This window comes from Rattus norvegicus, chromosome 20, assembly GCF_036323735.1.
Source record: "Rattus norvegicus strain BN/NHsdMcwi chromosome 20, GRCr8, whole genome shotgun sequence".
In the NCBI taxonomy this organism is placed as follows: Eukaryota; Metazoa; Chordata; class Mammalia; order Rodentia; family Muridae; genus Rattus; species Rattus norvegicus.
In genome coordinates this window covers 28347544-28359221 of record NC_086038.1, presented here as the reverse complement: position 1 = coordinate 28359221, position 11678 = coordinate 28347544, and the positions used below count along the sequence as shown (strand labels likewise).

The following is an 11678-nucleotide window of genomic DNA, read 5'->3' as shown; positions in this document are numbered from 1 at the left end:
CCCTCTTTCACCTGCAGTTAGATCCTTCTCAGTCTTCAGTTCCTTCTATGCCTTCGGGCCACTCAGCCCTGCTGACGGTTTAGACCTGCTCCCTGCACTGAGCAGGTCTGCCAGCAGGTGGCACTGCAAGTCCGCAGCTGAGCCAGTTTCGGCTCCTGCCTGACTTTTCTGCGGAGTCTCATGACCCGGTGGACTTGGTCTGTTCGAAACTTGCACCCTGGTGCCAGCACCAGGCTCCGGGACCCTTGAAGTCCCTTCTTCACTGTGTGGCAGCCATTGTCCTTTCCCTAGAGTATGTGCTTCAGCCATGGCTGAAACAGGGTGGGGCACTAGAAGCAATTGAAATGATTAAAAAAAAAATTACGGAGCATTCTTCAGTTCCCCTTGCTTAGCAACAGTTTCTATGACTCCTCTTTTTGTCTCCTTGGATCACACTGAACCTCAGGTTAAGGAAGCACAGCCACTTTCCTGAAGAGTTCTTGTGGGGAGAAGTGAATGTCCTACCCAGCCCGTGGATGGACTTCTGGAGAATGGGACAGGGGAGAGGGTGAGCGTGAATTCTGGGACATATTTAAGAAATGCTTACACTGCACTGATTCCTCAGGCTTAGAGCAACCAGCGCAGCAAAGCCTGCACTTAAGCCCCAGGAAGGGTGGAGAAGGCGAGGTGCCTAAGAGGCGGGAAGCAGCTGTCTCCTAGGAGAGCGAAGCCAGCCTCATGGAAGGGAGGCCCTGGAGAAGTGTGGGCCTCTGCTGTCCTGTGCAGATGTGGACAGAGGCCCCAGCTCTCCTGCTGCCCAATAACCCCCGGCTGTGTTCTGAGTTAGGGTGGAGTGCCGTGCTGAGGCAGAGCCTGGACGTTATGGAGAGCTGAAGCAGAGGCTCATGGGAAAGAACTTAGGGCCCATTCAGCCCAACCTGTCACTTAACAGATGAGGGAACAGATGGGGAATGACAGGCGCAGGCAGCGCCACTGAGTGGTAGAGCTGAGGCCATCAGACAAACACGGTTGCTATGGTTCTCAGAATGCACTTCCACCACGCTGGATGCCTGTGGTCCCTGGTAAATGTCTCATCAGGGGCTGTGGGTTATAGTCCCAAGGAAGCCCCACTCCAACGGGGGTGGCACAGCGCCATCCCAACGAGCAAGCACCCTCACTTTTTGTCCCTGCCTCAAGTTGCTTGTGAGGAGAGAACAGCAGTCTCTGGGTAGAAAGGGTCTGCTGTATCCAAGACAAAAACAAGGGCCCCGAGGAAAGGCCTACAAGAAGAAAAGGACACAGAGCTCTGGGGTATTTCCTGCAAAGTGCTATAATTAAAGTGATATTTACGAGTGTATTAGACAGAGGGCAGACAGGCTCTGAGCTGCGCTCTGCAGGTCTATAGAGAGGGGACAAGACACAAGGAACAGGGGCTCAGCCCTGGCTCTAGTGAAGCAGAGTCCCAGAGGAGGCATCGCAGGGAGCCCGGGAGGAAAAAAAAAAAGAGCAGGAGGTTCTGGAGAGCCGCTCAAAGCAGCGACTTTGAATCGGGAGCTGTGCTGGTGGCAAAGAGCCTTCCTGGTGCCGCTGGTGTCTGACGCAGACCCTTCCCCTGACCAGGTGCCCTGCCAGATCAGGGTACCAGGGTCATCTGCATTACCGTTCATCACAGACTTCCCTTTGCCTGCCAGAGTATTTCCAAACTTGCAGCTTTAAAACAGTGGGAGGAAGATGGCAGGGACGTTTGTGTTACTTAAATCCACAGTGAGAGACTGCAGAGATGCCTCCTGGGGCTGCCAGTGTGGGAGGGCTCCCCGCATTTACCCACGGGGCACTGGTTAAGGGAGCTATGGTCTCTGTTTTGAAGACTTGTTCCTGTCTTAGACCTTTGATCTGACTGCAGATTCAGAGCCTAGCGGAACACTGACTGGGTCAGGGGAGGATGGAGAGGTCAGCCAGCTGAGGCCAGAGGTCACTTCCAGAAAGATGGGGATGTGGGCACTACTCCCAGAAGCATCAGCAGCATGAAGGCCACTCCAGGATTGCGGGGTGCTAAGGTGCAGGAGGTGGGGTACTATTTGGGTAGAGCAAAGTCCCAGGCGGTTTCTTGGGCACATTTCCACATGGCCTGCATGAGACGGGTAAAGCCCATGTCCTTGGGCTTCTCCAGGCCTCTCATCAGCCTCTGCTTCATGATGGAGACAAACTCCTTATTGCTCAGCTCCCCATTGCCTGGAGGATGAGAAAACAGAGGTGTGAGTAGGGACTCTGGGACAAAGCCACTGAGAAAATTCCAGCCCTCACCCTGGTGGCTCTGCAGTCCGGCCTACACTCAGCCACTGTCAACCTTGGCTCCTTCCATTTCCAAACACAGTCCACTGACACTGTGAGACCAGAGCATAAGTCAGGTCTGTGTTGGAACAGAGATGGATGAACTTTGTACATTGTGCCCTAAAATACTCCCAGGTTGCAGAAGAGACATCTCAACAGTGGGGCAAAGCGAGGACTCAGTCCTGCAGGTGAGCAGTGTGGAGAGGACACTGTGCTGCAGGGGAGCAGTGTGGAGAGGACGCTGTGCTTCAGGGGAGCAGGGTGGAGAGGATGCTGTGCTGCAGGGGAGCAGTGTGGAGAGGACGCTGTGCTGCAGGGGAGCAGTGTGGAGAGGATGCTGTGCTGCAGGGGAGCGGGGTGGAGAGGACACTGTGTTGCAGGGGAGTGGGGTAGAGAGAAGCTGTGTGGCAGGGGAGCGGGGTGGAGAGGATGTTGTGCTGCAGGGGAGCGGTGTGGAGAGGACGCTGTGCTGCAGGGGAGCGGTGTGGAGAAGACGCTGTGCTGCAGGGGAGTGGGGTGGAGAGGACGCTGTGTGGCAGGGGAGCGGGGTGGAGAGGACGCTGTGTGGCAGGGGAGCAGGGTGGAGAGGATGCTGTGCTGCAGGGGAGCAGTGTGGAGAGGACGCTGTGCTGCAGGGGAGCAGGGTGGAGAGGATGCTGTGCTGCAGGGGAGCGGGGTGGAGAGGACACTGTGTTGCAGGGGAGTGGGGTAGAGAGAAGCTGTGTGGCAGGGGAGCGGGGTGGAGAGGATGTTGTGCTGCAGGGGAGCGGTGTGGAGAGGACGCTGTGCTGCAGGGGAGCGGTGTGGAGAAGACGCTGTGCTGCAGGGGAGTGGGGTGGAGAGGACGCTGTGTGGCAGGGGAGCGGGGTGGAGAGGACGCTGTGCTTTAGGGGAGCGGTGTGGTGGGTGTGGCTGCTGGAGCACCTCCCACCCATAGCAAAGAATGAGGACCCCTGGGGTGTGGTGAGGCTGAGTTCAATCCGCTTCTCTACCTGGAAGGTGTCCCTGGTGCTCTGTACCTGGTCATCCTGTTCATCCTTAAGTCTTGGCCTTGGAACCTTTGTTGGTCTGGGCTTATACATCCTCTCCAAGGTAGACCCAACCCTATCTCTTCTTTTCTTTTAGTTTTAAAAATTCTGTGTGCAGTGGGCTTATGTGTATATTCACCCTGTGTGTCTGGTGCCCAAGGAGGCAGGAGGTGACAGATCTCCTGGAACTGGAGCTGCTTTGTGGACACTGTGAACTGAATGCTGGCCCTCAGCAAGAGCAGCCAGAGCTCTGCCCTGCTCGGCCCAGCCCCTCATTTCCCTCATTGTTCTCAGTAGGCGACATAGGTCCTGGCGTCCACAATGTTCTGTAAGAACAGAGCTGCGTCGACTTCCTTCTAGAGTCTCTGGGACATGTGCGCCCTCATCTACTAGCAGCAAACTGTGTGCATTTGTGTGGTAATATTTTTGCTTCTTTATTTCTCAGAGAAAATTACATGTCTTCAGGGATCACCAGGATTACAATTTGGGAAAACACAGCTTCGAGCCAACTTACAAATGTGACTGCTGCTGTCATTTTGAAACCCATGTGGTCACTAATTTAAACCCACAGGCAAGGTGGGATGACAGGAAATGGGAAACATACTAGTGTGGCAGTGCACTCCTGTAATGCCTGCCCTTAGTCATGGTATATACGGTAAGTTCCAGGCCAGCCAGGTTACATAGAGACACCCCCATCTCAACAAAACAAAACTAAAAAGCAAAAAACCAAAACTAAACATAAAACAAACCCGGAGAGTGGCTAACGCACCCCGGGGCCCAGGGTGGTACCTCTCACGCTCACTGTGCCAAGGGCCGACCTGCTGCTGAGGCAGATACGGCCATAGAAAACCGTCCCGCTACAGACAGGGTCTAGGGATACAGCGAGGCCTGGTGCACCCTCTCCACTCCATGGGACCCCACTCACCGTCGCAGTCAAAGAGTGCAAACACCACGTCACACACGTGGTCCGACAGCTCGACTTTCGCCACTGTCCTGGCCACTTGCTGCATGGTCACTGAGGGAAGAAAGTGCTGGGTTAGTGCTGTACCGGCACCTCCATTCTCCTCTCTCCGGATGGGGGCTGAATCACTCAAAACTGCAGCTGTATCCGGGTCCGGTTAGAGAGAGCAAGGCCAGCTGTGGGGCGGCACACGGGATGGGGCAGGAGGGTCAAACCCTTGAGGGTGGCTGGGGATACAGTGAGAACCTGCGCCAAAGCCACAAGCAAACTTCAAGGCCATGGAGGGGGCACTGAACCACTCTCCAACAATCAAAATGGGCTGTGCACGTCCCAGTGATGCGGCACTTGGATGGCACGTCCCAATGCCCAGCAGTGAAGAAGAAAAGAAAAAAAGAAAGAAAGAAAATGAGAATTTAATCTTTATCCACAACTCCCTTTCTTTACACCTCAGGGTATTTTGTTTGTTTGGTTTGGTTTGGTTTGGTTTTCGAGACAGGGCTTCTCTGTGTAGCTCTGCCTATCCTGGAACTCTCTCTGCACACAAAAGGCACTGTTTCAAAAAAAAAAAAGTCTTGATATAAAATTTATAGAGAAGTAGAACTTCTATAAAGTTTTCTCTTTCCACGTGAAGGCCAGAGGCCAGCGTGGTGTCTTCTTTCCTTGCTGCTGGTGTATAGGCAATTCCACTGGCCTGCCCTCAGGGGCCTAGCAGCTGCTTACATCACCACTGCCTCATCACTGCCACCTCAGCCAATGGTTGTGACCGGTGTCTGCGGCTGGATCCCTCGCTTCCTCCATCCCTTCCTCAGGTCTCTTCACTCCTTTCCTCTCTCTCAATAAACCTCTTGTACACCAGATCTGTTGCATGGCATAACTTTTTCAGGGGGTACACCTTGGCATGGGCCTGACAAAGACACCCCCCACCCACACCCCCGCTGCATTGAATTTTATAACACTCACTACCTTATTTTTTGAGACAAGATCTCTCACTGAACGTGGAGCTCACTGAGATCACTGAGCTCAGAGATCCCGTTTCTATCTGCCCTGCTGAAGTTACAGACCGGCACTGCTGTGTCCTTTTTTTTTTTGAGACTGGGTCTCATTGTGTAGACGTGGCTGACTGGTACTCACAACAGAGAGACTAGGCTGGCCTGGAACTCCATACATAGACCAGACTAAACTCAAACTCACAAAAGATCTGCCTGCCTCGGCCTCCTGAGTACTGAAATTAAAGTCGTACGTGTCATCATGCCCCGTATAGGTCCTGCTTTGCATGTGGATCAAAACTTGGTTGCTGGCATCAGAACTCAGTTCCTCATGCCTCACCACAGGCAATTCATCTCGCCAGTCCCGGGCAACTCCATTAAAATATTCTACCAGAAAACTTCCTTTAAAACAAACCAATACCTACAGTCTCCTCAGTGGCTTCTTGGGACAGCCACAACAAGATGGCAAATATCAAGGAAAAGTGCAGGTGGCAGGAGGGGCGGGGCACCGACAGGAGGTGTGTGCACCTTAGTTCCAGGACAGTTCTGTGTGAGCTGTTTGCTCCACTAGCCACCTCCTGCTCCAGCCGGTTCTTTTACCAGTACCCCAGAGAAGCAGGATACTCGGTCTTACTAGGTCACCGCACATTTTTATTTATTTTTATTTTTTTTGGTTTCTGTAGAGAAGTTCTCTTCTACTGCCATTTTCCTCCCCTGACATTTACTATGAAATATTAGCAATCGTGTGGAATTGGTTTTCCACGAAAGACGAGCCAGGAAGAACTAGGCAATTTCCGCTGTCTTCCCTCTCATTTATCCTCATGCCTGGCCTACCTATGCCTATAAATTGTGTTACTGCTTACAGATCAGCTCCAAAGTGAAGTAAAACTTACGGGAAGGAAAAAGGGGCTGGAGAGATGGCTCAGTGGTTAAGAGCACTTAGTGCTCTTGCACAGGACCCGGGTTTGATTCCCAGCACCCACAAGAAGGGTCCCAGGGATTAGAAGGAAGCCTTCTTCTGACTTCTTGGTGGTACATACAATGTACACATACATACTTGCAGGGGAAACATTTGTGTACATAAAATAAAGAAAAGAAGAAAAGGAGCAGCTTCCGCTTATGGAAGGCTGTGGGACCATTGGCTTAGACTCCACAGAAGTGCGACAGAGTAGCAATACATCCTCGAGGTGCACCTCTTGGTATTTCACACTTTAGCATCAGTTTCAGTTTGTCTTGTCATTTCTTCTGAGATTTTCTCACTTTCATCTGTTACCTCCGTAAATATTCAGCACTTGGCCTCCAAGGTCAGCTGACACCGGTATGGCAGGGCAGAACCGTGCTGGGGTGCCAGCAGACAGAGCTCTCAGAGTGGCTCCACCCGACAGCTGCTTGGTGGCTTAAGGTTTGCTTTTCTCAGATTTGAATCTGAGGATGCCAGAGGAGGCCACTGGGGCTTCACTGCTGTTTATTTAGAGTGTGAGGGTGACGATGGACATGGGCTGGACGTATCTGGGGATAGCAGAGGCTCCTGCATGGCTCTCCCAGGGTTCAAAGCCTCGAGCATTCGAGGGACAAAGCTGTTCAGGAAGGTGGGAAAGCCCTCTTCACCGGGGTTTAATTCCGGCTTTGTGATTTGGAGATGTTGAAGCCATTGTGAATGAGCCCGCTCTTGGGAGCAGCCGTCAGGCACTCGGCCTGTAATCTGCTCTCGTCCCAGCAGTCCTGACACTTCCAGTTTGACAGCTTCCCTGCTTCTTCCCTGTCTCTTCTTCCTGCAGTCTGGGCCACTCTTCAGGTCACCTTTGCTCTCAGCCTGTGACAGTGGAGAGGCCAGTGTGTTTTGAAATAAAAAGATTTAGGCAGAACCAAATGTGGTAAGTTTTCATGTGCTGCAGATGGACAAAACTACAGTACCAAGCTTGAGACTGAGCCTTGCTAGAAGAACTGATCACTGCTAACTTTACTGTGTGGAGAAGGTGAAGGTGGAAGAGGAGAAGGAGGAGGGGAAGGAGGGAGGGAGGAAGAGGAAGAGGGGGAGGAGGGAGGAAGAGGGGGAGGAGGGAGTAAGGGAAGGAGGATGTCGTTAAAGGCAACTTACAAGGAGAGTAAGTTACACTTTACACTTCTTAAGGAGGAGATCTCCTAAGGAAACTTTGGGAGCTCCCTTGGGGAGGTCAGAATGAGAGTGGAGAAGCGGGTGCTCTCATACATTCCTACCCGCTGTGGAACTTCCTTCCACTGCACAGAGGAGTCCCGAGAAGGGCCCGAGAACCTCATGTGCACGGGAGTGTGCTTTCCGCTGGCTGCACCATTTGCAGCAGGCGGTATCAATCTCATGTTTTAACTGCTCTAACGACTTGCTGCTTTCTCCCCAGGCCGTTGCTCTCTCAGGTAGAATGCCTGGCCAGTCTTCTTGCGACTCTCAGATTCATCCTTTTCCCCACACCGACAGCACTCTGCTCCAATAAACCAGTAAGCAATATCCAGGCGTGTCAGAGAGAGAGAGAGAGAGAGAGAGAGAGAGAGAGAGAGAGAGAGAGAGAGAGAGAGAGAGAGAGAGAGAGAGAGAGAGAGAGGAGGGAGGGGGAAGAGAGAGAGAGAGAGAGAGAGAGAGAGAGAGAGAGAGAGAGAGAGAGAGAGAGAGCCCTCGACAATTTCCACTGAGCAGCTCATTAGGCTGGTATTAGCTGCTTGTAGAATGGGGGACTCCTAGAGACTGCACCAAGACAATCATTACAAACGCCACCCCTCACATGGCAGGGATAGATTATGCCCCATCCCACCTGGAGGGGATGCCAGTGGCCTGTGTATACCAGGGCTGCTAAGTCACTGTGACTCCTAGGATGGGAACAGTCTTGCTGGGGTGCCCTTTTCATAGCAAAAGGGTCCTCGGAGAGGCCCCCAGGGTATGAATCAGAACAGCACAGAACAAACAAAGCAGGGAAGCTGTCAAACTGGAAGTGTCAGGACTGCTGGGACGAGAGCAGATTACAGGCCAAGTGCCTGACGGCTGCATCCAAGAGCGGGCTCATTCACAACGGCTTCAACATCTCCAAATCACAAAGCCGGAATTAAACCCCAGTGAAGAGGGCTTCCCTACCCTCGCCCTCCTGGACCTCAGCTTTCCTGTGCAGAACTGCTAGTACTGCAACTATGGCCTTCTCCTATTTGGTAACTGTAATTCTGAAACACATGTGTCTTTTGTGATGGTTACTTTCCCCTGGCAACCTGCTGGTATTCAGAATCACCATGGAAGCCCACCCCCATCTCAGGTCTATGAGGATGCTCACTCCAAATGTGGTCGGTTTAATTCTGTGGTCTGGGGACCTGGACTGAGTATAAGGACACCGTGAACTGGGCATAAACATCCATCCATCCCTCTTGTCATTCTGGCTGTGGGGTCGACACTACCTCCTGCCACCATGTCTTTCCTGCCCTGACACATTGTACCTCCAGGCTGCACACAAGCCAACCCTTCTTTTCTTCTCAAATGCCTTTCCCTTTCCTGTGTATGGATGTGAATGTGGTATGAGGGCGGAGGGCGGAGGGCGGAGGAGGATGTTAAGACATCCAATGCTGTGCTCTTTTACTCTCACGCTCTGGAGGCAGGGCCACACACTGAACCTGGAGCTGGGCTGGTGGCCAGCAGCCCCAGCCATGCTGTCTCTGGGCCCCACAGTCCTGGGACTGCAGGTGTAAGCTCGATGGCCCAGGTCTTGGTGCTGGCACAGCAAGGAACACCACTGCCATCTCTCCAGCTGCTTTGACTTATTCAGGCAAGTATTCTGCCACATGGATCGAAACAAATAATGAATATAGTCTTCTGGGGATTTGTTTTTGTTTTGACATAAAAGTCCTAATATCCTTGCAATTGCCAAAGTATATCTTTCTTTGTGTTCCCAAGATGACTGAGCTGACAGCACATGTGTAGTTTCAAGATGGACTCTGGATCACAGGAAAGACCAAGGGTCGTTGGTATTTCCCAGTGCTGCCCTCTAACCCCCCCCACCCCCCCATGAACTGGTCACCAAAGGCCAAGGGGTCAATCGGTCATGCTATGTAGTGACGCCCTCTAAGATCCTTGGAGTCCAGGCTTGGGCAAGCTTCCAGACTGTTGGCACATGGAGGATTGTGGAGGATGGTGCATCCTGGCAGGGTACAGGAGTTCTGGGCCCCTCCCCGACCTCTCCCTGTGCATCTGTAACCTTTGAAAGAAGTCAATAAACCCAAGTGCTTGCTCTAGTTCTTTGAGTCTCTCACAAATCAGCTGAAGCCACCCCATCAGGAGCTGGCTGGGCAGGAGCTCTGATAAGACAACCTGGGGCTGTGACTGTGTCCGAAGGCCAGGGTCAGTCTCAGAGGATGGAGACATCAACCCTCAGCTGGCATTAGACCTGACACTAGCTCGAGGGAGACACATCACAACGGAAGACAAAAACCGGGCTGGGTGTCCAGGTAGAACTGACTGCTTGCACGTTTTAGTTTTTTTTTTTTTTTTTTTTTTTTTGGTTCTTTTTTTTTGGAGCTGGGGACCGAACCCAGGGCCTTGAGCTTCCTAGGTAAGCGCTCTACCACTGAGCTAAATCCCCCCCGACATTTTTTTTTTTTTTTTTTTGGTTCTACGTTTTAGTTTTTATTTATTTTTCCAGACAGGGTTTTACTATGCAGCCCCAGCTGGCCTCAACTCACAGGGATCCTTCTGCCTCTGCCTCCTGAGTGCCGGCACTGAAGGTCCCAGGAAGGAGAAAGCTTAGGTTCCTAAGGATCACTGGTGACATTTCTAGTTATCTCTCCAGGGGCCTACATCCACTTAAGGTTGGGAAGGGGAGAATCGGCAGAGCCCTGCCACTCAAAATCGGCTGCCATTTGTTCTGACAACTCCAGACCGGACCGGAACTGTGCCAGTGCCTGGTCAACCCAGTGGTGGAAAGACTCTCATGCTAAGCTTCTGTGCTAAAGTAAGACATTGGAAATTAGGTTACATAGAACTTACCATACCATGGCCACTCAGGAGAGTGGCGGAGTGATAAAACCCACGTGTCCACATAAAACCACCCGCTCTTGGAGCCAGAAGAGACAGAGGTGATGAGAGATCCAGGGGACTTCAGTGACTTGCCAGGGTCACAAAGCTAGTGGCTACTGGGCTGACACATTCCAGTGCTCCATTTCCTTATATACACTGGGCCTCTCGCCTGGATGGACCAGTTCCTTCCTGACTCTGTCAGCCTAAAGGGACCCTCTGTGCTTTGTGCCAGGGATGAGTGACAGCTAGGACTTGGGGGGAGGCGGTACTCCAACCAGACCGCAGATCCCACTGTGTTCTGCAGTGAGGGTCACACGTTGTGCCCTTGGAACGCACGCTGACAACTGAGGCGACAACTAAAAATGTGTAGGAGGACAACAGCTTCCTAAGAAGTCACAGAGGTGGCCTGGGGTGAGGGCGGGTGCTGTTCTCTATGTGACCCGGTTAGAGTGCTTGTCTTTCCCCCTGTGAAGGTGTGTGGAAAGGTGACCCCACGGGTTATGGTGATGTCCTGAGCTGGTTCCTCATGTGATTAGTCAGTCATGCCCCACTGGACTGCAGGGGAGAAAATGAAAAAGCTGGCTGTGGTTGCCAAGGTGAGGTGTGGGGGAGGGGATGCTGCTTCAGCCTGGGGAAGGCTGGCTTCTACAGAGGGGTAGGGGTGGGTGGGGAAGTGTTGGGTGGTCCTTTCTTGCATGTGTCTTTTTTTGTAAGTCCTTCCAAGCCACTCTGGCATCTGGAACACACATATACTGACACAGTTTTGGGGTGAGTGGTGGGGAAGGACAGCATTAGGGGAGCTAAGGATGGCTAGAAAAGAGCAACACGGCACCTTAAGCAGTAAGAGGCCCACGCTTGCTCTGAGTGGTGCTTGCTCTGCGTGGTGCAGGCTGCTGACAACCTATGGGGGATCAGGCGGCCTGCCTGTCAGAGGTGACACAGTTGGCCCCGCCCCCTAGCTAACAGAAAGTACAGTTCAGATGACTACCACAACCGGCTCAGACTAACACAGCTGTATGGTTTATTGCCTTGTCCAGTGCTGAGCTTAACTTCACTTAAAATCCTATCACATCGTGTCTAAAAATGGCAAGAGGTTTTTTTTTTTTTTTTTTTTTTTTAAAGATGTGCAATCTCAAATGGGCTTCATGAACTGCCCACCTTAGCCTTCCAAGTCCTGTGACCATAGGCGCGCTCTACCCTCCTGGCTCCAGACAAGTGCAGCTATGAGCACCGTTAGGCAGTTAATGTTTTCAGGCGACATGCTAGAGGACAGACATACCAGGGAAGAGTTCCAGTTTAGACGGGGCCAGCCTGTGCACTGCACGGGGGGAGGGACACACATACCTGGCATGCTAACCAACACGAGTCAC

The 11678-nt window shown here is 52.4% G+C and overlaps 1 protein-coding gene across 1 annotated transcript in view; it reads right to left on the bottom strand.

The window, feature by feature from the left end:
• Positions 1–1293: 1293 nt before the first annotated feature.
• The window catches only part of Micu1 (mitochondrial calcium uptake 1), a 146155-nt gene continuing 135770 nt past the window's right edge, over positions 1294–11678 (bottom strand). Inside the window, exons 11-12 of the mRNA NM_199412.2 lie at positions 4264–4353; positions 1294–2211 (exon numbers count right to left, since the gene is read on the bottom strand). Of these exons, the coding sequence (NP_955444.2) occupies positions 2054–2211; positions 4264–4353 (248 nt within the window). The 3' untranslated portion in view covers positions 1294–2053. The remainder of the gene's footprint in view (positions 2212–4263; positions 4354–11678) is intronic.